The 26235-nt window shown below is 41.7% G+C and overlaps 1 protein-coding gene across 1 annotated transcript in view; it reads right to left on the bottom strand.

The window, feature by feature from the left end:
* The window catches only part of RYR3 (ryanodine receptor 3), a 626037-nt gene that overhangs the window by 410922 nt on the left and 188880 nt on the right, over positions 1-26235 (bottom strand). Inside the window, exon 2 of the mRNA XM_066277226.1 lies at positions 16077-16196. Coding sequence (XP_066133323.1) covers positions 16077-16196 — 120 coding nt within the window. The remainder of the gene's footprint in view (positions 1-16076; positions 16197-26235) is intronic.

The raw sequence follows: 26235 nt of genomic DNA, 5'->3' as shown, positions 1-26235 counted from the left end.
TTCTTTTTAACAAGGTCCTCAGATCCAGCAAGTCACAAATGCACTAATAAACTTGACATGTGTTGCACTTGACTTTTATACTCTTTGTTTGGATATGTTTTCTTTCTCATTCCTGGACTGTAAGAAATAATGGAGCCCAGGCTCTGTTATTTTATTCTTAGAAATAGGAATAAAACTTTCCAGAATAAAAACAAAACAAAACAACTGTTCAGCTGCTATTTGGGCAGAATTGGACAATGAAACCATGTGTTTCAGAATCTGAGTGCAGTTAGGATTGTAATCCAACCATTCAGCCTGATGAATTCACATACAGATCAACATGAAATGAGTCTTTTTTGTCCTGTTGGCACAAAACAATAAATAGTCCCTGGCCCAAGTTGAATAGTAACTCAATATAGAGTAGCTGTCCAATACAGAGAGCCTACCCTGGTCCCCAAGGACACCACCAGAAGGCCAACCCACCATTCATGCAGGACAGTACAGAACACTATCAGCTACCCCTGTTTACCCCAACATGTTGGACAACAGGGCTTGAACTTGTGAACAAGTACTCTGACAGCTAAGAGAAAAAGAATGCCTAATCTAACAGAATGACTGCCCAGCCTCCACTTCCTGGGTGTCTCTGCACGGCATCCATTCTCCAGAAGACTGCAGGACTAACCCCATGGAAACTACTACCTGTGTTTTCTTTAGACAACTGACAGTGTATACCTTCTCTGCTGTGTTATCTCTTCTCTTTCATATTCTCGTTTCCTAATGCTTTCACCCTCCAATCTCCTGAACCAACTCCCTCCCCTTCTTTCAAATCTGCTGGAACAACTACTCCATGATGAACACACTGCATCTTCTACCTCCTGCCTTCTCCCTGAAAACTGCCTGATCAGACAAAGTCTGACTCGTCCCAAAGGACCCTACTTCCCTTGGGGATCTCCCGTTTACAGGATGCTCACTCTCTCGTACCTCAGGTAACTTGTGGTTAGGAGATAGGGTCTGTGTCCTTTTCCCACCCAGGACTATTTCTCGATCGTTACTCCCACAAATTAACTCCCTTTTCTTTAAATTTTCTATATTTGGCAACATTGCCTTCCACTTCCTCTCATTTTTTCCTGTTTATTTCTGTGACTGTCCCATATTCATTGAAATTTCTGGCTTCTTTTAATTCCTGCCCTTGGTGATTGAACATTTATATTGTTACTTCTTGAGAATCGTGCCACCCAAAAACATATGTTGAGGTCCTGGCTAGGTAACTCTGTTGAATAGAGCCATGGTTTTTAACCTTTCTACACTTGGTGACTGCTAAGGCAGTAATCACCCTGAACATAAGTGAATTCGACTAAGATCACTGGGTGTATAATCTTCATACAACATCAGGGTGGTTAACTCTTTTTCAGACTGGCATGAAATTTCTGGTGGACCAATCCATGAACCAGCAGTTGAAAAACACTGGATTTGATTGTCATCCCAACATACTTAGGTGGTGGGTTTGATTCTTGCACAGAGCACATGCAAGAATCAATCAGTGAATGCATAAATAAGTGGAACAACAAATCAGTGCTTTCTTCTCTCTCTGTCTATAACTTTCTCCCTTTCTCTCTCTCTAAAAATCAGTTATATATATATAATATATATATTATATATATATATTATAAACTATATATAATGTTGAAGTCCTAACCCTGGTAACTTTGAATATGACCTTATTTGGAAATAGAGTCTTTACAGATGTAATGAAGTTAAAATGAGGTGACTAGGGTGGGGCCTAACCTAATATGATTGATGTCCTTATAAGAAAGGAAACTGCCAGGTGACAGTCACACACACAGAAAAGGGCCATGTGAAAATGAAGGCAGAGACTAGGATTATGCTGCCAACAAACCACAGAACTGCTGGGGCAGCCAGCAACTGGACTGAACGGACAAGGCCAGATCCTCCCGTGGGGACTCCAGAAGGAGCATGGCTCTGCCGCACCTTTATTTCGGGTTCTATTCTGAAGAACTGGAAGAGGATCATTTCTGTTGTGTTAGGCCACCTAGTTAGTGGGAATTTATTACAGGAGCCCTAGGAGAGTATTGTCCTATGTGAATGATCTATCTCATATTATGGCCTCTCAGTTATTTTGCTTCCTTTTTATCAACTATATTCTACTCTCTGGTTCAGACACCCTCTATCAGGGCCTGTTTTCAGCCAAAAGTCTCCGCTCTGAAACCTCTGAATGACACACTCCACAGACTATCCATCCCTCCAGCTTGCTTGCTTGCTCACTCAATTACTCTCATCACTATTTATGTTCCTTATACCTTTGTACTACCGGTCCCCTCCCATCTTTAGTTCTCTCCTATTCAGCTTCAATTCCAACATTTCATGGTCCAGTCTCCTAAACTCTCTCGCTCCTTTGTTATTTATTACATTCACCTGGCAACACACTGACCCTGGCTGACTTTGTCCACTTCCTTCATGGCTATGTTGGACTGCCGAGTACTGCTGCAGAAACCTGGGAGAACTAAAAATTCATGGTTACCAACCACAGCTGGTCCTCAATGCTGGGCCCTCACACTGCTCAGAAATTCTGTTACTCTTCTTTAGACTGCTTGCCAGAGGCAGATCTAACTGTGAGTGCACTGGGCATGCACCCTGGGCCCGACTTCTGAAGAGCCCCACAAAACCCCAACTTTACATTTTTTCTAATGACACCAAGTTTGGTTTCATATGTGCAATTTTAACATTAATAGTTCAAGTACATAGTATTTTTTATTTATTTTAAAATATGGTTAACATGTATTTTTATCCCCCCCTCTTTTTTTAAGGGGCCCAATATTTTTCTTCTGCACCCGGAGCCTCAACCGACCTTAATCCATCTCTGCTGCTTGCCCTCCAAAGCTTTCTGCATAAAACTTACAGATGTGCCCTGGCCGGTTGGCTCAGCGGTAGAGCGTCGGCCTAGTGTGCAGAGGACCCGGGTTCGATTCCCGGCCAGGGCACACAGGAGAAGCGCCCATTTGCTTCTCCACCCCTCCGCCGCGCTTTCCTCTCTGTCTCTCTCTTCCCCTCCTGCAGCCAAGGCTCCATCGGAGCAAAGATGGCCCGGGCGCTGGGGATGGCTCTGTGGCCTCTGCCCCAGGCGCTAGAGTGGCTCTGGTCGCAACATGGTGACGCCCAGGATGGGCAGAGCATCGCCCCCTGGTGGGCAGAGCGTCGCCCCATGGTGGGCGTGCCGGGTGGATCCTGGTCGGGCGCATGTGGGAGTCTGTCTGACTATCTCTCCCTGTTTCCAGCTTTAGAAAAATGCAAAAAACAAACAAACAAACAAACAAAAACTTACAGATGTACTCCCATCCTTCCCTTCTCCTTTCCTATTAAACAGAATATGAGTTCTTCCTTTTCCCTATCTCTGTTTTTGATACAAATCCTTCCCCTTATGTCAGCCATTTTCACATGAAACCATCCCATCCCTCACCTGTGTTTCCTTCTCCTTCTTCCCTTTATTTTCTCATCATTTAAGCATGCATAAGTCTTTCCTATTACAAAAATTATTCCATCCTCAAAACCTCTCCAGCTACCCCTCTCTTTCAAAGATGTCTGAAATGGTTGTCTTTATTCTCTTAATTTCCTCTTACTGTTCACTTCTACTAAATTGACTTCTGCCCTCATCACCTCATTGAAAGGGCCATCACCAACGTTGCCACTGGCCTCCATGTCACTACATCTAAAAGACACATTCCATTCTATTACTTGACCCCCAAGTGGCATTTTACCCTATAGACTCTGCTCCTTTGATACTCTTCTTTGGTTTCTGTGGCTCCTATGACATTACACATGTCTATTTTCCCTCTTATCTCCCAGGATTCTCCTTCTCATTCTCAGTGATGTTTTTCTCTTTCTCCTTTCATTTTAAAATACCAATATCTTCCAGACCATCCTCTCTTCTTAGTCCACATTATTTTTCCACTTACTCTTATAGCTTGATTTACTACCCATAAGCCAATATCTCCTCCATCTCAACCTCTCTTCTAAACTTCTTATTCATATATTTAAATGCCTATCAAAATTTCCTCTTTTAAATGTCTTCCAGGTATTTTGAATTTAGAATATCTAAAATTCAGTTTTTAAGCATTATCAGCACCCTCTGTTCAAACTTATTCCTTCTTCAATATACTGTATGTTACTAAATACTACACCATCATAGGCAGCGAAAGCCCATAACTCTAGAGTCAAACTTGACTCCTCTTACCTTAATCCCTTTGCCATCCTATGAATTCCATTAACCATATCTAAATTAAATTTATTCCCAGTCTATTCATCATCTTCTTCCATATAAGGAACCTATACATCTTCCTCAAGTTCATGTTTTCCTCTGATAACAAGGTCTTGCTCTTATTCAGCTCCCATACTTGTTGCTTCAAAATCTATGCCTTTTCCTCCTCTCTTTTCTCTTGCATATGCCGAAGCTGTACTCAGAAAAGTAGCTTTTCTGGTTCCGATGGAGCAGCTCACAATAGAAAAACTCCCCTGATGATAACTTATCAATTCCAGACAAAATTTGAAAAATAACTGTTTGAAGGCACTGGAGAGCTACATAAAGCAGAAGGGTCTTGAAAGATGGGAAGCTAACTAGGTGATAGTCACATTTAATTGAATTTTCTCTTGAGGGCACTCCTCTATTCATGGAGCCCCTGGAGATAGATACAATAAGAAAACACCTTGCTCTGCAGAAAGAGGTCTGAGTTTGGGGCTGTCAAAGCAGCTGGAAATTAAAGAGAAGAATGCCTGAAAGAAGGGACTCACCACAGAAAATAAAACATCAAAACCAGCATTCAAATTCCCCTTAAGTTTTTGGCCAACTCATCAACTATACAGGCAACATTCAAAGTATCTGATGGAAAAAACATCTGCAATGGTAAAAATGAGTCAAAGTTTCATCAGCTACCAGTTCTGAAATGTCAGAGTTTGGTGTTCAAGTCTCACTATCTAGAGGGTGTTAGGACACACTTCAGGATTTTCATTAAAACCCACGAAGGCTACGTTTCCAGACCAATGATGATACCTTAAAATTAAAAACAAATTAAAATAGACCAAACTTCTACAAGATCAAGGAGATCTCACCAATAATTTAACTGACAGTCAGGACAGAATACAATACTATTCAAGGAAATATAAAAGAAACCAGAATAACCATAAAATATTAGCTAAAAGATTCAGTACACTAGATATTCAAGTTAATAGTAAAATGTGATTTATAATCAAGAGAAAAAATGGTCATTAAAAGTAGTCTCATAAGCAACCCAAGAACTATTATAAATATGTTAATAAATTTATCAGAAAAAATCCTGACCTGTGGTGGCGCAGTGGATAAAGCGTCAACCTGGAAACACTGAGGTTGCCGGTTCAAAACCCTGGGCTTGCCTGGTCAAGGCACATATGGGAGTTGATGCTTCCAGCTCCCCCCCTTCTCTCTCTCTCTCTCTCTCTCTCTCTCTCTCTCTCTCTCTCTCCTCTCTATAATGAATAAATAAAATCTTAAAAAAAATTATCAGATAAAAGAATGAAACTGGACTACAGTCTCTCCCCCTGTACAAAAATTAACTCAAAATGGATCAAAGATCTAAACATAAGACCTGAAACAATTAAGTACATAGAAGAAGACATAGGTACTCAACTCATGGACCTGGGTTTTAAAGAGCATTTTATGAATTTGACTCCAATGGCAAGAGAAGTGAAGGCAAAAATTAATGAATGGGACTACATCAGACTAAGAAGTTTTTGCTCAGCAAGGGAAACTGATAACAAAATAAACAGAAAGCCAACTAAATGGGAAATGATATTTTCAAACAACAGCTCAGATAAGGGCCTAATATCCAAAATATACAAAGAACTCATAAAACTCAACAACAAACAAACAAACAATCCAATAAAAAAATGGGAAGAGGATATGAATAGACACTTCTCCCAGGAAGAAATACAAATGGCCAACAGATATATGAAAAGATGCTCATCTTCTTTAGCTATTAGAGAAATGCAAATCAAAACGGCAATGAGATACCACCTCACACCTGTTCGATTAGCTGTTATTAGCAAGTCAGGTAATAGCAAATGTTGGAGAGGCTGTGGAGAAAAAGGAACCCTCATACACTGTTGGTGGGAATGTAAAGTAGTACAACCATTATGGAAGAAAGTATGGTGGTTCCTCAAAAAACTGCAAATAGAACTACCTTATGACCCAGCAATCCCTCTACTGGGTATATATCCCCAAAACTCAGAAACATTGATACGTAAAGACACATGCAGCCCCATGTTTATTGCAGCATTGTTCACAGTGGCCAGGACATGGAAACAACCAAAAAGCCCATCAATAGATGACTGGATAAAGAAGATGTGGCACATATACACTATGGAATACTACTCAGCCATAAGAAATGATGACTTCGGAACATTTACAGCAAAATGGTGGGATCTTGATAACATGATACGAAGCGAAATAAGTAAATCAGAAAAAAACAGGAACTGTATTATTCCATACGTAGGTGGGACATAATAGTGAAACTAAGAGACATTGATAAGAGTGTGGTGGTTACGGGGGGGAGGGGGGAATGGGAGAGGGATAGGGGGTGGGAGGGGCACAAAGAAAACAAGATAGAAGGTGACAGAGAATAATCTGACTTTGGGTGGTGGGTATGCAACATAATTGAATGACAAGATAACCTGGACTTGTTATCTTTGAATATATGTATCCTGATTTATTGATGTCACCCCATTAAAAAAATAAAATTATAAAAAAAAAAAAAAAAAAAATTATCAGAAAAAAATGAGATTAATGGAGAAGAGAGTTAGAATTTGAGGAGAATATGTGAAACCTTAGAAATAAAGTACTAGAAATTTTATTAGTTAAAAATATAACATTTGATTCATTGGAGGGAGTTATAGCAAATTTACATTAAAAAGAATCAGTAAACTAAAAAATAAATCAATAGGAATTATTCAAACTGAAGAACACAGAGAAAAATAATTTAGGAAAATTTGAACAGTTTTAGTCACCTATGGAACAATAGAAAACAATTTAATACATAAATAATTGGGGTTACAGAAGGAGAGCATGAATATGACAAAATATTTTAAGAAATAATGGCCCCCAAAGTTCCTAACTTGATTTAAAAACCAAGATATCCAAAAGTTCAGCAAGATCCTGCCAGGATAAATACAAAGAAAATTACTCTCAAACACATCATTCCAACTGAAAACCAAAGATAGCAAAATACCACCTGTACAGTGTTGAAGGAAAAAAAAAAAGTCAAATCAGGATTTATATAAAGAGAAAAAAATCCTTCAAAAATAGGTACAAAAATAAAGACATTCTCAATGAAAAAAAAGCTGGGCAAGTTTGTCTCTAGCACACACCTGCACTACAAGAAATACTAAAAGATATTGTTCAGACTAAAGAAAAATGCTATCAGATGGAAACCTGGATCTAGAGGAAAAAATGAAGGCACTAAAAATGGTAACAATTTGAATATTATAAAAAACTTTTTGGGCCTGGCCAGTTGGCTCAGTGGTAGTGTTGCTGGCATGTGGATATCCCAGGTTCAAATCCTAGTCAGGGCACATAGGAGAAGCAACCATTTGCTTCTTCACCCCTTTTCCTCCCTCTTCTCTCTTTCTTTCCCTCCCGCAGCCATGGCTCATTTGGTTCAAGCACATCAGCCCAGGTGCTGAGGATGGCTCCCTGGAGCCTATGCCTCAGGTGCTAAAATAAATAGCTCAGTTGCAAGCATGGCCCTAGATGGGCAGAGCATTGGCCCCAGCAGGGAAATGCTGGATATATCCTGGTCAGGGTGCATGTGGGAGTTTGTCTATCTCCCCTCTTCTCACTTGGAAAACAAGAAGAAAAAATAAACAACAAAAAACCCCATTTTTTTTCTTTTCTTAATTTTTTAAAAAACACAAGTCTTCAAAACAAAAACAATAAAGTACTGCATATCACATAACATACATGATGATAATAATAGCACAAAGGATATCAGGAAAGTGATATAATATTAATTCAAGGGAGATTGTGATGAGTTAAAAATTCATATTTTAATCCCTAAAGGAATTACTAAAAAATAATACAAAGAGGTAGAACTAAAAAGCCAATAAAAGAGATAAAATGAGATAAAAATACTTGATTTATCCTGAAGAAGACAGTAAGGGAGGAACAGAGGAACAAAATCCAGAGGAACAAAAGAAAACAAATACAAATATTGATCGACTTACGACCTATGCAATTTACGACCACAATCGCTAGCCACGACTGCTCCGCGTCTGGCAGCGCAAGCATTGCCCAACTGGGCTTACAACAGTGCAGACCAGCTTCTGGCAGCACTACCATCTCTGCATGCACCATTTCAACTGTTATCCCAGACTTGGTACAGCTATTTGTGTTTTGTGTCTTGGATATTTTTCATCAAACCCCTCCCAAGATGTCTACCAAGAGGAAAATGTCTTTGCAAATATTAAACCAGTTGTACTGGTAATGCAGTGTTTTACTTAAACCTGATGAATGTAAAAATAAGAAACAAAATGATATAGAGATGATACAAATGGCATAAAATGAACAAAGAAAATTATGATATATAACAATAATGAAAGAAAATTATGATAAAATATGACTTAAAGATTTTTTTTTAATTTTTCTGAAGTTGGAAATGGGGAGGCAGTCAGACAGACTCCCACATGTGCCCGACCGGGATCCACCCGGCATGCCCACCAGGGGGCGATGCTCTGCCCATCTGGGGCGTCGCTCTGTTGCAACCAGGACCATTCTAGCGCCTGAGGCAGAGGCCATAGAGCCATCCCTAGCGCCTGGGCCAACTTTGCTCCAGTGGAGCCTTGGCTGTGGGAGGGGAAGAGAGAGACAGAGAGGAAAGAGAGGGGAAGGGGTGGAGAAGCAGATGGGTGTTTCTCCTGTGTGCCCTGTCCAGGAATCGAACCCGGGGCTCCTGCACGCCAGGCCAATGCCGGTTGGCTCAGTGGTAGGGGTAGGACTTAAAGATTTTTATAACATCATTTCACAGTACTGTACATATAGCCTACTCAACTTATGACCCAATCGTGTTACAACCAGTCAGTCAGAACCTATCGTGGTCGTAAGTCAAGTGCTAGCTGTAGCAAAGATGCAGACTAAACCCAACAGTGTGACTTATTATATAATAAATGTAAATGAATGGCCCTGGCCAGTTGGCTCAGTGGTAGAGTGTAGGCCTGGCATGTGGAAGTCTTGGGTTTGATTCCCAGTCAAGGCACACAGGAGAAGTGACCATCTGTTTCTCTACCCCTTTCCCTTTTCTCTCTCTCTTTCTCTCTCTCTTCTCTCTCACTCTTTCTCTCTCTCTTTTCCCCTCCTGCAGCCAACCTTTTGAGAAAATTGGCCCTGGGCACTGAGGGTGGTTCTATGGCCTCGTTTCAGGTGCTAAAAATATCTTGGTTGCTGAGCAATGGAGCAGTGGCTCCAGATGAGCAAAGCATCACCCTATAGCGGGTTTACTGGATGGGTTCCAGTTAGGGCACATGCAGGAGTCTGTCTGTCTGCCTCCCAGCCTCTCACTTAATAAAAAGTTACATGCGGACTTACGGCTGTGCAAAAGTGGAGGTGCCAGTGCCCTTAATCCTCACGTTGTTCAAGGGTCAACTGTACAATTATGAACAGTTGTAACTTGTAACTGAATCTTCATAATGATCCTATGTGATGAATGCAATTTTAAAGATGATTAAACTAAGGTAAAGAAAGGGAGGTCAAGCCCTGGCTGGTTGGCTCAGTGGTAGAGCATCGGCCTGGCGTGCAGGAGTCCTGGGTTCGTTTCCTGGCCAGGGCACACAGGAGAAGTGCCCATCTGCTTCTCCACCCCTCCCCCTCTCCTTCCTCTCTGTCTCTCTCTTCCCCTCCTGCAGCCGAGGCTCCATTGGAGCAAAGTTGGCCCAGGTGCTGAGGATGGCTCTATAGCCTCTGCCTCAGGCACTAGAATGGCTCTGGTTGCAATAGAGCATCGCCCCCTGGTGGGCATGCCGGGTGGATCCCGATCGGGCGCATGTGGGAGTCTGTCTGACTGCCTCCCCTGTTTCCAACTTCAGAAAAATACAAAAAAAAAAAAAAAAAAAAAAAAGAAAAAGAAAAAGAAAGGGAGGTAATTTGCCCACATCAAAAAGCTGCTAAGCAGGGGAGTTAGAATTCCAGCCCTTGCAGTCTAGCTCCATGGTTACATTTTTTTTTTTGAGAGGAGGGGAGATATTGAAACAGACTCCTGCATGTTCCCTGGGCAGGAACTACCTGGCAACCCCCTTCTGGGGCCAATGCTAGAATCAACAGTGCTATCCTCAGTGCCTGGGGCCATGCTCCAACCAATCAAGCCACTGGCTGTGGAAGAAAAAGGAGGGAGTGGGGAAGAGAAGCAGATGGTCACTTCTGGACGTTTATAGCCCAGGCTGATGCTCCATCCACTGAGCCAATTGGCCAGGGCCAGATCATGTTTCTTAACTGCTGTCCTGCACAGTGTTCCGACTTTAGTGTATGTGCTGGCGAAGTGCACCTGCACAGTATTTTACTTCCGTGCTCCCAGGTTGTGGAAGGCAGGAGAAAAGACAGGTAAACCGTCATAATTCAATGAAGTAGATGTTCTGACTTCCCCACTTACAGTATTTCTCTGCTTTCTATCCCAAATACAGGGGATAGTAATCTACCTCTCCCCTTTTATAACCTGATTTTCTAGAAGATACATGGTTATTTCACTTATACTATAAAACAATGCTATAAAATTTTAACACTGCTTTATGTGCTGTCTCAGAACACTTGCATTTTAGAGGTTTGATTTAAGCAAAATACATATTTCTGACATTAGAATGTCAGGCATTTGGAGCACAGATGCAGGAAGATTGTGGGAGAGGGTACAAAGATCTGCCCAGGTATTCCTAAAGTCTCACCACATGGAGCAATATGTCTTCTTTATCCTTAAGCTGGTGCATGACTTTTATTGCTGGGTATTATAGAAATTAGAAAGAGATTCGAGTTTGGAATGAATAATCTTCAGGAAATCACTTCTCATGTAAATTCTAGTACCTTTCCTCTGTAAATGAGAACAGCGTTTGCTCGGTAGGCTATAAAGATTACATGAGAACATGTAAGCACTCACTGAGATATATAGCACACAGCACATGATGCCTGAAAGATGTAAAAAAAAAAAAAAGGTACAAAATTTCAACATGTAAGTCTCTTTATATTACATAGCAAGGAAGATTTTTTGGAAAAAAGTCTAGTTTGGCCTTTCATACGATCTCTAGTCCATAGAAAATAATACCCACTAAAATGTCAATTAGAACTTCAAAGAGTGTACAACCTTGGGCCGAGCCTCTGTCACTGCAAATTTGCACAGGCTTAGTGTTTTAGGAGTAAACAATAAATCTATTTCTGGGCAAAAGATCAAAATAATAGAAAATGCTATTTCTAGCCTGGAATTCTACTTTAATTTATGCCATCTACATAATGGTGTTAGCACAAGCACAGATGTTTAATCCTGGATCTTGAGAGCCTATCCGACTTTGCAGAAGCCATGGCAGACTCGTTTTCATCTTCAAAAGGAGTGAAAACAACAGGGATGAAATTTCTACTTGAAATTTTCAGTAGGAAAATTGGATTTGAAATTGAGATTTTATTTTGAATGAACCATAATCTAGAAGACTAAATGTTCCTCAGCAGAGCGGTGGAACTTCATTCTGAGACACCTGGAGCCCGGAGACTTAAGCTTGCCACTGGCTTTGCAGGGACACCAAGGTAAATTGCTTCACGCATCAATTTCAGTTTCATCATCATTAAAATCAGTGAAATAGACAAATAAATCTTGGTTTTTTGAAAATTATTTTAAATAAAATGTTTCCATACTCATCCTACTTTTTGATGATGACTTTTTGATTAAAGAGAGTGGGAGTAAGGATTTGGAAAGGTGTTGGTGTTCCCCAAACATCTGACAAGGCCACACAGTAGTTAAATAGTTATCATCAATGAAGATTACTGTGGAGTATGGCTTATGAAATTCTTTTCTCCTTCTGCCTGAGCATTTGACCTTCAGTTAGCTGTCCAGCTTTGTTCTTGGGACAACCTGAAAAAATTGATACGCTAATTAAGTTGCTTACAGTGAAAATGATCCCTGATTGGTATCTTGTATCTGGACTGGGAAGACTACCAACACCTTATAGAAAGCCACATCTTTGTGATTCCTCAAGCATGAAGACTCATAGCTGGTGTGGCCGTTTGTGGGGAGCCCCAAAGCTATGACTATGGAGTTGTTACAAGATACATTGGCTCCTGTGGTACATGAAGCTTTTAAGCCACGGTGATTATTATACCTGCCTGATTTAGACCCCGTGTCTTTGCACTTGAACTGTCATCTAGGGTGGGGGATTCAGGAGCCAACCCCTGTACACTGCAAGGGTTCCTACAAGAGTGCCTGACACTTCCTGTCCTACTGAGCAGACCAGTACTGAGTGACCTATGAGAGTCTTTTGAATCTGGATGTTAAGTTGAACCGAACAAGACCCTTTGGTAGACATACTGCAGATACAAAAAAGCGCTCTCTCTCTCTCTCTCTCTCTCTCTTTCTCTCTCTCTCTCTCTCTCTGTTATACATACACATGAGACCAGAAGAAAAATAGTAAATTCTGGATCCTGGGAACAAACTGTTCTACTTAAAAATGATGGTAACTAAGTATTTGCTGCTATGATAAATGAAAGAAAGAAGCAATGTTTCTTCTCCACGTTTCCTAGTCTCTGATTATAATTCTGAGTTTTTGCTACAAAATAAGATGCCTTTTAATTCCTGGGGCTGTGCTTAGTTAAAAGGAATGCTGAATGATTGTGCTTACACCAATTAATATTTGCAGTTTCAGGACACCTTTAAAGAAGGGTAGGCATAACATACAGGAATCAACATCACAAGAGCTCTTCAATGTGCTAAATAGTCTCCACGTCTACAGCAAGTGTTGATATTCTTACACTTTTGCTTTTTATTCTTCTACTCTCTCTCTCATTCCTTGCTTCAACAGGACCTCCTTTTCTCAGGGCTCATATATTAAAAATATACTCAAGGACCCTATCTCATCTCTTCTTTCTCTGAGGTCCGTCTTCTCCTTAAGAGTGTATCTCAATTTTATCTCTCTGTTTCAATATGTTTTAAATACTCTTGACTAGGAAAGCCCAAGGTCACTCACTGGTGGCTCTGATAAGAGTGGTGTTTCATGTCTGTGCCTCATGCCTAGTGCCAGGCTTTACTGAGCTTACATTAGCTTCCAAGTACCTGACTGGATGGTAGACAATTAAGTGAAATGTTTAGTGGAAAGGGAGGGACATGCCCAAAGGGACATATGCATAGCTTCAGCAGTCTACAGAAAAGACTGAAGCCACAGAACATGGGTTCATCTAGAAGCACTCCCAGGAATGGTGACAGGAATTTCTCCAAACCTACTGGAGCCTCTCTATGCACTTGACCCTGTGTCTTCGTGAGAAGCTCTCATAGTGCACTTTCTTCATTACTGTGTACAAGAGGGTGTACTTATGAAATGATAGTGGGCATGCCAACTGTAACAATTGGTATATCCTTTTAGGAAAGCAGTTTTAATACTGTTCATGCTCCCGACACCATTACATCTAGCCCTGGACGTTTACCTCAGGAAGCAAAAGTCCACCAACATCCACATACATGCAATATTTTAATAACCATGGATCACTACTTTTATACCCAGGGGATGCAAAGAATTTTTAGGTTATAAAATGATTGTTTTTAATATGTTTTATGTTATTTTGTTTAAGATTAAATCATAATATCCAATGGTTACATAGAGTTTACAATGTACAAGGCAACTTAAATATGCTATGTATTTCACGTGTATTAACTCATTTAACCCTAATAACAACCTTATTAGGTAATTACTATTAAGTTCCCACTAAGCAGAAGAGGAAACTGAGCTCAGAAAGGTGAGGTACCTTGCTCAAGGAGCTGGCTTAGCTGCTGTGTGAGGGAGACAGGCTGTGTGAAGGAGACAGGATTCAAACTCTGACAGTCTGGCTTTAGAACCGGTGGCCAAAACCTCTGTCTCATGCTCCACCCAATGAATGACTAGAAAATGGTGCCTCTGGTTTCTAATTCAGGCCAACACTGTTTCCACTGCACCAGACTGCACCTCCCTTGCAGATGAGAAAACTGAAAACAAGGCTGAGTGACTTGCCCAGGGTCACATGACCAGCTAATGGTTGAGAATTAACTTTTTGACTTCTAATCTAATGATCTTTCTATTATTCCAGACTGTTGGGAATGAAAAGAAAAATATCTAGTGAAGAAAAAAAAAAGCCAATGAGAAAAGGCCTCAGGGAAATCAAGTCTAAGACCTTTAAAAAGATAAAAATCTTCCTTGTTGTTTTGCTCTGCCATTTATTTTAATGTGACTCTGTCCTACTGGCACTGGCCCTATGTGCCGCTGACAGATAACTGTATGTGTGGGTCAGGGACCTGCATGAGAGTGACAGTGATGAAGAGGAGAGGGCCTTCTGGGAGATGTGGCCATCACAGGGCACGTCTGGTGTGCCAGGACTGGGTCAAACTCTACATGTGTGTTTACGTTCAGTATGTTCATGTGGAAACATGACATGCCAATCAGCTGATCCTATAAGAAAATGTAATCGTTTCCTGATTGATTATAAAATAAGGTTCTGTGAGAAAACTGAGCTTGAAGGGTATGGCAGTTAGCTATGTGTCAACCTGACTAGGCTACAGTCCTCAGCTGTTTAATCAAACAGCCATCTGGGTTTTGATGTGATGATATTTTGTAGATGTGGCTAACATCCACAATCAGCTGATTGTAAAGGTGAGTATCCTTGATAACAGGGGTGGGCCTCATCAAATCAGAAGGCTTTAATAATAAAGATGAAGGGGAGAAAATTCTGCCTCAAGACAGCATTAACTCTCTCCTAAGCTTCCAGCCGATCCAAGATTTCAGACGTGCCAGTCCCATAATTGCATGAAACAGTTCCTTAGAATAAAATTTTATCTATCTCCATCTGTCTGTCCGTCCATCCATCCATCCATCCATCCATCCATCCATCCATCCATCATCTACCACCCACTCACTCACCCACCATCTATCTAGAAAGAGGGAGAGTTTCTATTGGTTCTGTTTCTCTGGAGAACCCTGATGAATATCCACATCTTTCCAGGACAGCAAAATACTTTGGGAGTGCTAAGCACACAGACCCACTTGATATACAGATCATAAAAAGCAGAAACAGTCCAAAAATGAAGGAAGTTTGGCCGAAGGGACATGATATTCCACGCCATCATTCAGGCAGGGACCAGAGCAGAAGTTCCTCTCCACCCCCAGGTTACACCAGGCAGACAATCACAGCCATCTCAGCAGAGTCAAAACTCAAAGTGGTGTGCTTGCTGCGGAACACAGGCCCAAGCACCCACAGTCCCTGTAGCAATAAATGACAGCTGGCAGTTTAGAACATTCACACAGATTTCTAGGAATTAGCATGAAAAGGCACTCTGGGAGTATTAAAAGGACCTCCTTCCTCTGTGCAGCCTTTACAGTGACCCCCAGGCTTCCCCTGTGTCCTAGAGAGCACTCACAAACAAGGCCCCTCTAATTCTTCACAATGCTCTAGGTTTCTACTGGATCATTTCCTGGGCAGGGGAGAGTTATGTTTTAAATCTGATACGTTTCCCATTTAAACAATAAATTGTCTTTTTAAGAAGAAATAAACAAAACGAAAACAAACTCCTCTGGATCAGAGGTTGCGGGAGGGAGAGGGGGCTGGGGGTGTGAGGGGGAGGCGAAGGGGTCGGCTGCACGGTGACGGTGATGGATAGTAGCTACAGTTTACTTTGTAGCACAGACGGGTGGTGAATTGCAATGTTGTGTACCTGGAACTTTACAAAATTAAAATAAATAAATGTGTCCTTTCAAAATCCTTCACCATCTGCATCACCATCTCCCAGCGGTACCATCATCTAAATGATGGCTTGGGAGGCCGAGGGGGAAGGTGCCAGGCAGGTAATCAATCTCACCTTGGCTTCTGACGTGGGTTCCAAGAAGCATAGGCGATTCCCAAGTCCCTCGGCTGCCAGGCAGAACTTCCTCTGCTCCTTGTGGATGTTCGCGATGCACTGGAGGACCACTTCATCTTCCTGCCAGAGAACAGACACACATGTGAGTGGGAGCGGGGCGGGGCTCTCCGTGCGGAACCAGGCCCCTAAGCTGCCTGTATCTTTACCAGGCCCACTGAGAAGCACATGCTTTTGAATATTAACTAAATAAAGGAGACTTTTACAATTAGGCTTTTTAAAAAAAGACTTTATTTATTCAATTCTTTTTCAGAGAGGAGAGAGAAAGGGGGAAAAAGGGAGAGAGAGAGAGAGAGAGAGAGAGAGAGAGAGAGAGAAGGGGAGGAGCAGGAAGCATCAACTCCCATATGTGCCTTGACCAGGCAAACCCAGGTTTTCGAACCAGCGACCTCAGTGTTCCAGGTCAAAGCTATCCACTGCACCACCACAGGTCAGGCAATAAAGGAGACTTTTATTCACACACCTGTATTCACACAGCATAACTGAGATCTCCCCTGATGTAGATTCTTGGATGGACTCACTGGGAGTAAATACATGGAGTGGACATACTGTATCCACACACAGCATAGCATGGGCCTCACTTCTGCCATGTATACACTGCACACACCCCAGGTGAGGGGATCTTTTTAACACCTGAGTGAGCATAAAAGCAAATTGAAGCAATCTTTCCAAATATAAAATAAAATGATAAAGTGTGATTGAGGGAACACAGAACACAGCAGAGATTAGAGAGAAGTGGGATTCATGGAGGGAAAGTCAGTTTTCTGTCAGGGGCTGTGGGGGAGGCAAGATTATGTTTTGTCAGGGGAGGGGGTGGGTGACACATTTGCCAGATATGACAGAGGGAGTCTGGAGGGTAAAGAGAGATGTTTTAGCTACATGGGAAAGGAAGATTGAAAGACTCCTTAAAGGTTCAGATCAAAAGAAGGAACTGAAGGTCAAGTAGAGGAGTCATTCTGAATTCCCACGGCGGGACCTCCCTCCTGTGCATCCTTCTCAGAACTAGCCTCTCAAAATTCCAGAGACCTTGTTGAATGGCATTCCTCTAGTTGATGGCCAGAAACAAGGTTGTCCTCCATGGACACTAACATGCTTTCCTCTTGCACAACCCTACCTAAGGCTCTGAGGAAAACATTTTCCTTACCAATTTCTCCATTCTTGTTCCTTCAAACTATTTGTCCATGCCCTGTAGCCACCAGCACTTGACTCTAGACTTCAAACCTCAGAAAGATCTCAGGGGTGGTTAACTTAAATGAGTAAACAGAGAAGAGCCAGTTGAAGTTTCCTCCTTAGCTATCACTTTCCTGTTCCCATCTCACCCCTATGCCCCTGATGTTAATGTTTGTTCAGGCAGATTAAATAGAAGTAGGGTTTTTTTAAATGGAGCCTGCACTGTACCTAGTCATAAGAAAAAAATAAAATCCTTCCACCTTGTGGGAAGATGAAGAGACTCAATAGCACAAAAGTGTCTGCTGGTGCCCAGAGATGGGTCAGGGGCTACAGAGATATGAGAGAAGCCACAAATCACACATCTATGAAAAGAACATTGAAAGGAAGAAAAAAGTTCCACAGTTTTAATTGCACTGAAATGTTACTGTTTATCATTAAATTGAGTCAGTAATAAATTCAAGATCTTCTGCTTAAAGTCAAGTCAGATTTCATGGTCTTCATTTGAATTGACACAGACAAAAACCCCAGAACATCACTGTTTTTCAAAACATGGGCTCAGTGAAATCTCTGAAAGGAATGAAATTTCTCCCCAGGTGGTGTCTCCCCCAGATCCTACGGCAATCAGTGCCTAAACCATCCTTCTAAGGGGACGGGCAATGGGGAGTACTCTCAGTTGTCAAAATGATTGAGGGCTGCTTCATGCAGGGACTGGGTGAGTTAAATGGTCTGTATTAAAAGTGGCAATCTTCAAAACATAATTTTTCTGCCCCAAATGTCAAGAGGACCCCCTATTGAGAAATATTAAATATCTGCCACCTACACACAATTCTCCAGTAAAAAACAGGCATTTGGAAATCACGGGAGCATGATTATGAATCAGGCTTTTCATGACCTACTGAAAGTCGAAAAAGCTTTCTCTTCAGTATTTGTCTTAGAGAATCTCTTTCCAAGACCTCATTTCCCATGCTCTTTCCACCCAAAGGAGCCCCAAATACCTTGGTTTGACTTTGCACTAGCTACCTGGAGTCTCTATTTGTCATCTGAAAGTGACCTGTCCTATAATTCACATCCTCTTAAACGAGGCTGCTGATCAGCTAATGCCACACACAGCCTGTCCTGGCTCAATGACCATGTGCTGAAGAGCAGTCCAGCACAAGTGCTCTCCTAGGTTGTCACTCAGGGTGGCACACAGATGCGTGTGGGACCTGGAGCCAGATGCACCCTCTCCAAACACTTTCCCTCTTCCCCACCTGCTGTCTGGAACTGTCTGCTCAGTGCTGACCTGGCTACAGACGCCACCTGGAGTGGCAGCCCGGACCTGCCTCTGCTCCAGACAGCAGCTATTAGCTCCACACATCTTCGGTAGACAGACATCTGGAGCTTTCAAGTGCATGACACAGAAATCTTTGCACCAAGTCCATTTGGAATCATGAGATGAATTAAATCAACTCATCTGATTACTTTTCTCAGTTCCTCGTAAAGCACAGAACACAAGTCTATCCAGTTGCCCACCCTAGTTTACTCAGCCTTGCACTGATGTATGCTTTCTCTTTTCCCGTTAGCTAGCTTCCTTTCTCCCTTTGCTTTAAACCCAACCTGGGAATTCCAGAGAATACCATTTCCAAGGAAGCCCCTCTAGTTGGAGGTTGCAAATTCCAGAAGCTTGTGTTCATTCTCCCCACATCTCCCAGTGCCAAACTCAGATTATTACTCTTCTACTCAAGTGAAAAATGCTTTATAAATTGAGGTAGGTGATAGCCAATCTCCACATCATTTTTTGGCAATTTACCAACAGCCGAGTTACCACTTATCTGCCACTTAATGACAATCAGAAAATCTGATAAAATTTGTGGTATGTATTTAAAATACATTTATTGACCACCTTCCAATAACAAAACATTCTACCAGGATGCTGCAGAGTACCCTGGGTTGTATAAGACAAGATCTGTAAACAATGTAACAATGGGGCTGATGGCCAAAAGGCCAGCGGATGGCCTTTCGCATTCCTCTTTAGCCATCATTTCGAGTAACTGCAGGGTTTATGTGGACAATCTATTCGAAACAAACACCTTGACCCAATTACTTCTACTAATAACATACTATTGTGAACGTTCCTTTCATTGTACAAAATAATTCTAATTCTAAAATCCAAAGCCAGATTATTTTACTCTCTGAACCCAATTTTATCTTTCTCGCTTTCTCATTCTCTTACTTTGGCTATTCTTGCCCTCCTTCATCAAGACTAGCAGTTCCTACAGGGTGTTGCTATCTCCATTCTTTCCCATACCTCAGGAAGGAGAACGATAGATTTAAAAATGATTAAACTCACTGAGGAGACATTGGTTGATAAGATTATATAGGTTTCTTGTGTATAAGTCTATATCAGGGGTCCCCAAACTTTTTACACAGGGGGCCAGTTCACTGTCCCTCAGATCATTGGAGGGCCGGACTATATAAAAAAACTATGAACAAATCCCTATGCACACTGCACATATCTTATTTTAAAGTAAAAAAACAAAACAGGAACAAATCCAATATTTAAAATAAAGAACAAGTAAATTTAAATCAACAAACTAACCAGTATTTCAATGAGAACTATGCTCCTCTCACTGACCACCAATGAAAGAGGTGCCCCTTCCGGAAGTGCGGTGGGGGCCGGATAAATGGCCTCAGGGGGCCGCATGCGGCCCGCGGGCCGTAGTTTGGGGACCCCTGGTCTATATAATACATGATCTGTATATTGCATTGTGTGTTCACCCAAAGTCAAGTCTTCTTCTGTCACCATATTTGATTCCTTTTACCCTCTTCTACCATCTTCCAACCTCCGTTCCCTCTGGTCACCACCAATCTGTTGTCTGTGTCTATGGATTTTTGTTTGTTTTCTTGTTTGGTCATTCATTGCTTTCTGTTTTATATCCCACATATGAATGAAATCACTGGTTCTAGACTTTTTCTGTTGGTAGATTTTTTGATAGAGAAAATAGCGCAAAACTCTGGAGTTTTGTTGCACTATTTGTGGGGTTTTTTGTAATACATTTTTTAGCTTGTTTGAACTTTGATTTTACTGGAACAAGACCATAAAAATCTTCCCTTTTTGTAGGACTCACATTAGATTCAACTCATCAATATTCATCTATAAGAGAAAGAGAAACAAACTAAAGTGAAGGTAGTGCTAGTTCAGAGGCACAATAATCAGTAATGGTAAGACCTTTCAGACCTAGCCCCCATCTTTTAGGGTGAGGGGTACAATTCTCTTAAGTCCCCAGGAATCAGTATGAGTAAGATCGCAAAGGTTCTTTCTGCTTTCTATCAAGTAATTCAGAAGGGCCCTGGCTGAATTTTAAAGTGACTTCCACCCAAATGAATCCTCCCAACCACCTAGAGCCTTATTTCACCCTCATTCCTATTACTTGACTGTCTCCCAGGTAAGCCTCCACAAAACACTCCTTGTTGAAACCCCTCCATTCCTTTATTCAACTTTGTAGTTTCCTGATTTTCCTACCTATCTGATGGAGCCTTCCCATGTTCTTCTCCTCCCATCTGTAAATACAGGGATCACCTAAGAGTAGGTCCTTGTCATTTTTCCTTAACAATCTCATCTATTCTTCAGGTTTCCAGGTTGATTCTCAGGAGTTGTTATGTCTTCTTCACCTCCAACCTGGTGGCATTCTAAAGTTCCAAACCTTCACACCTATTCCTAACTATATCTGTGGGCTTACGAACACCTCAATATGTCCCAATGCACCAAAAGACTCCCTTTTTTGGCCTGCTTTTATGCTCCCTGTGTTTGTTAATGACACATCCATACTTCCAGCAGCCCAGGCTCAAACCTCATCTCTTGTCTCTGGGTCTTCCCCGCTTCATCCAACAGCAGATGGGACAGGGCAAAGAGAGACTGGAGGTCTCGTGACCAAGACAAGGCTGTGAAAACACCAGAGCATTCTTCCTCTGATGTGTTACCAGAAGCAAAGCTCTGACCTTATCACTTTCCTGCTGAAAATTCATAACGATGCTTTCTCTACTATCCACAGAACAAATACAAATTTCTTTAACTAGCATCTGAGGACTTTCATTTTCCAACCTATTTTTCCAACTTCTTCCCTTTAGAACTCCTTGCTTATCTCTACCTCCCTGTCCTTACATTGTTTCTGATTCTAAAACTGCCCTGATTTGCCCTATTTTGTCATGTTCATACATTACCTATCCTCCCAAGCTTAGCTCAAATTCCACATTCTTTCGTGAAGCCCACATGATCTCTCTTCTCTCTGAACTTTTACAGCAATATCACCTGACTCTTGCTCTATGGTTATTTACATGCATGCCTCATACCCACTGTATTATATAATTTGAAACGGCTAATATTCACTGATCTCTGAATAGCTGACAGGCACTGTACTTTATGCACAATAACCCATTTAAACTTCAAATCAGTATTCTTAGGTAGGTACTATTGTAATCTTCATTTGGCAAATGAGGAGTCCTTGTACAGAGCAGATAAGTAACTTGTCTAAGATTATGGTGGCAAAGGGTAGAGCCTTCTATCTAGACTAGGCAGTCAGTATCTACTTTCTCTCTCCTACTCTTCTCAGCTGCCTTTGTAACCCTTAAAGGGCAGGTCCACATCTGGTTCAAGTTTACACCTATAAGGATACTCACTGGCATGGTGCCTTATGCACATTTCATACTCGATGGTAATTTTTGAATGGGTGTATTTTTACCCTGTAATCCCAGTTAATTACAAACTCTGGTAGAGCAGAAAACTGCTTCCTCATCCAAGCTGGGAACATAATATTTTTGACAAATACATGTTGACTGATTGGGACATGGAATCAGATTAAAAGAAGAGATTTCTTCACTCTCAGCCATAAAACAATAGTTATTGTAGAAAGGGTCACTGGTTCATTGATGAGTCAAAACTGAATATATAAAAAAAGAGAATAGCTGTTGATAAAAAAAGTAATGAGGAATAAGCAATAATGAGCCTTTGGGGTTTATTTCAAACATTATTAGTCTGTTGCTTAATTATTATCGATAATAATACCAACTATTCATTTCATACCAGACGCTCTGCTGAGATTTCCCCCTAAATTATTTAATAGTTCAACAACACAACCAATTTAAGAATGAGGAAACCAAAACTCAGAGGAATGAGGCAATTTTAATGAATGATTATTTAATGAAGTCATTATATGCTACCATATTATAGCACTTCAGTATAATCCTTATAATCACCTTATAAGGTAGGTACTAATGTATATACTCTCTATATGGAGATAAAGAGGTTGAGGCACAGAGAGGTTCATTAGCTTGCCTAGCACCACACAACATGTGACTAATAGATCCTGACCTTGAACCAAGGATTATCTTAATCAGAAGCCAGTCCTGTTTCCCATGGTGCCAAACTGGCTCTCTTAACCCAAGATACTGACCTTCACAATAAGTCTCAGTTCATGTCTTTCTGACTCTAAGTCATGGTGATGGTGCTGATAAAAATAGATATCACCCAGCTCTCTCACATGGCCACACTACACCGAAATGTAACCAAATCACAGAATATAGTGCCAGAGAAAATAGTCAGGGAGCTAAACATCCCATAAAACAACATTTTTTTCTGTGCCCAATGATTATAACACTGGAAGGAGTGAACATCATTCCAAAACTTGTAGCAAAGAGGGGAAAATGATTAAAATCCAAGGTAGTATATCATATGTCAGCATCCCTCCAAGCTACTCAGCACACAAGCTCCAGCTATTCCTGTTATAGATTCAGCTTGCAATGGTGTTGAGTGATTGTTCTTGAACAAGAATACACAGCCTTCAGCTCTCCTTGCTTAGATCTCATATTATCATCACAGGTCATCTCTGACAAAGAAAAGCTTTTCTATGGTCCTCCTCTAGCTATAGAACTTTTAACTTGAGAAGGAATGCACCTTGCCTATTCCATCCCTGTTGCTTCTATCTTACACCCTGGCTCACAGGCCAAGGCTCAGAACGACCATGTTTGCCATCTGAGTTGATGGGTGGGGTCACCTTGGTTCTCCCTCTCCTCTCTGGGTCATTTGCAAAGAACCTGTTGGAACAAAACAAAATGGGGTGACAGCCCTATTTAAGGTAGGTCATTAGGCAGCTGATGACAGCCCTATAGTTAGATCTGCACATCACTGGCACCAAGAAGCTCGTGAGCAGAGAGCACGTGGGACAGAGTGCTGGTCAGCAGATTTCATGGTCCACAATAAAGTGCAGATATTACTGCAGAGGAAAATTCATAGCCGTTCATTGCTTTCAAAAACGATGTGTCTTCACCACTCACCTGAGCAGCAGGCATGATTTTAGGGAACTGATAGTAAAATATACTTAGCAGAGAGCAAAGACACAGGTGAGAGAGTGCCCTCTGAGGCTCTATCCACAAGTATCTCTTAAAAAAATAAATGGGGCCCTGGCCGGTTGGCTCAGTGGTAGAGTGTTGGCCTGCGTGCAGGTTCCCAGCCAGGGCACACAGGAGAGGCGCCCATCTGCTTCTCCACCCCTCCCCCTCTCCTTCCTCTTTGCCTCTCTCTTCCCCTCCGGCAGCCAAGGCTCCATTGGAGCAAAGATGGCCCAGGCACTGAGGATGGCTCCATGGCCTCTGCCCCAGGCACTAGAGTGGCTCTGGTTGCAACAGAGCGACGCCCTGGATGGGCAGAGTATCGCTCCCTGGTGGGCATGCCGGGTGGATCCCGGTCAGGCGCATGCGAGAGTCTGTCTGACTGCTTCCCCGTTTCTGGCTTCGGAAAAATACAAAAAAATAAAAATAAAATAAAATAAAATAAAATAAATGGGCTTTTGGGATGGTGAAACCACTCACAATTTTTCACAAGGATTTCATACCGGTGATCTGCGTGTATGTTCTAAATATCAATCTTTTTGAGTCTTTGTTTCTTTAGATTCTGAGCTCCTCAGGGTCAGGAGCCTCTTGTTTTCTGGGAGTCCTCAGCGCCCAGCACAGTGCCTGGGACTGAGTAGGGAAACACAAATATCTGTGATTTTAATGGCAGAACTGTGTATTTTGAAAACAACTGACAAAATGAACATAAATGCTTATACATCAAATTGCACAATAAAGATCCTTTTTTATATTTTCTTATAGTGTCTGGAATGACAACATGTTAATAGTCAGGGTTACATAAAAGGATCAATGATACCTTGTTTGCTTCCACAACGGTCCATGAGACATACAAATATTCTTAATCTAAGTTTTTAAGTTACAAAGCCAAAGGTTAGAGACTGAAGGAAAAGGCTAAGTAGTCTAAGGTCCAGTTCTCAGAAACTGATATTATATTGCATCCCTGGGACACCTCGAGGGGTTGGCTGCTGCCGTCGTCTGATTTGTTCTAGTAGGAAGAAACCTTTAGAAATCCGTATTGTTTTTGAATGTCAAAAATTAGGGATGGGTCCCATTTCTGGTTCTTCACTATTCACTGACTGTTGCAAAATTCAGTAAAATAAAAATTTCAGAATACCAAGAGACAAATTTGATATAGTTTATCATTCCTTTTTTCTTTAAATACTTTCTTCCTGTGGCTTGTGAGGTACAATGTTTTTTGCTTTTACCTCCCTCCTTTTTTTTTTTTTAATTATTATTAAGTGAGAGCCAGGGAGGCAGAAAGACAGACTTCCATATGTGCCTGGACGAGGATCCACCTGGCAATCCCCCTATGGGGTGTTGCTCTGCTCATCTGGGGCTGCTGCTCCGTTGCAAGGCAACTGAGCCATTTAAGCACCCTAGGCTAGGCAACGGTGCCATCCTCAGCATCTGGGGCCAACTGGCTGGAATGAACCATGGCTGTGGGAGGGGAAGGGAGAAAGAGAGAGAGAGGAGGAGGAGTGGTGGGAAAGCAGATGGTCGCTTCTCTTATGTGTCCTGACCGGGAATTGAACCCAGGATTTCCACATGCCCAGCTGATGCCACTGAGCCAACCAGCCAGGGCCTGCTTCTTCCTCCTATATAGTAGCAGCTGCTTCTCAGAGTCCTCAGCTGGCTTATCCTTCCCTTCCCTTCTCTAATGATGGACTAGTGCTCCACAACTATTCCTTATGTTTCTCCTTTACCTGCCTGCCTTCCTGGTGATCTCATTTGATTTCATGGCTTTGAAAACCAACATGAACACTGATTTACTCCCCAATTTGTATATTTTTCATAATTTTCAAATTTAGACAACCTTCTATGAATTCCAGACTCTATCTCCAATTGCTTATTTAACATCTCTATGTGGATGTCTACTAGATATCTCAAATTTAATGTCCCACATCTTATTCCCATCATCTTTCCCAAGTATGTTTCCCCTGTAGTCTTCACTGTCTTAAAACACAGCAACTCTGTTCTTCAGGCTTCTCAGGAAAAAAATTTGCTTTTTGATTTAAAACATCTTAAAATCATATTGATAGCCCCTTCTTTTTTCTCACCTCAAATCTGCAACAAATTCTATCCCCTTTACCTTCAAAATACATCCAACAGGATCACCTGCATCCTCGTCACCGCACCTGGCTCATCCCATCATCTCCGTCCTGATTACTACAATCCCCTATGAACTTGCTTCCCACTCACATCTCCTCTCTACACGGGACCCAGAGGGAGACTTTAAAAATCTCACTGAAATTATGTCTCTCCACTACTCAAAACTCTCCAGAGCCTTCCATCTTTCTTGGGGAAAAGGGAGAATTCTTACTGTGGCCTATGAGGTCCTGAAACTATGCCCCACTTCCTACAATCTGTTCTGTCATTCTTTTGCTTGCTTAGTTTTGACTGCACTGGCCTCCTTTCAGGAGCTCAAATCTTTGAAATGTGATCCTTCCTCAAATCTTGTGCCCAGAATCCTCTTCTCCCAGACACCTGCAGGGCTCCCTCTCCCTTTCTATTGGGGTCCTCTCAGTGTCCCTTATTAAAGAGTCCTCCT

This window comes from Saccopteryx bilineata, chromosome 4 (assembly GCF_036850765.1).
Source record: "Saccopteryx bilineata isolate mSacBil1 chromosome 4, mSacBil1_pri_phased_curated, whole genome shotgun sequence".
Lineage (NCBI taxonomy): Eukaryota > Metazoa > Chordata > Mammalia > Chiroptera > Emballonuridae > Saccopteryx > Saccopteryx bilineata.
Note: the sequence above shows the minus strand (reverse complement) of the source record. Positions and strands in the feature narration are given on the sequence as shown.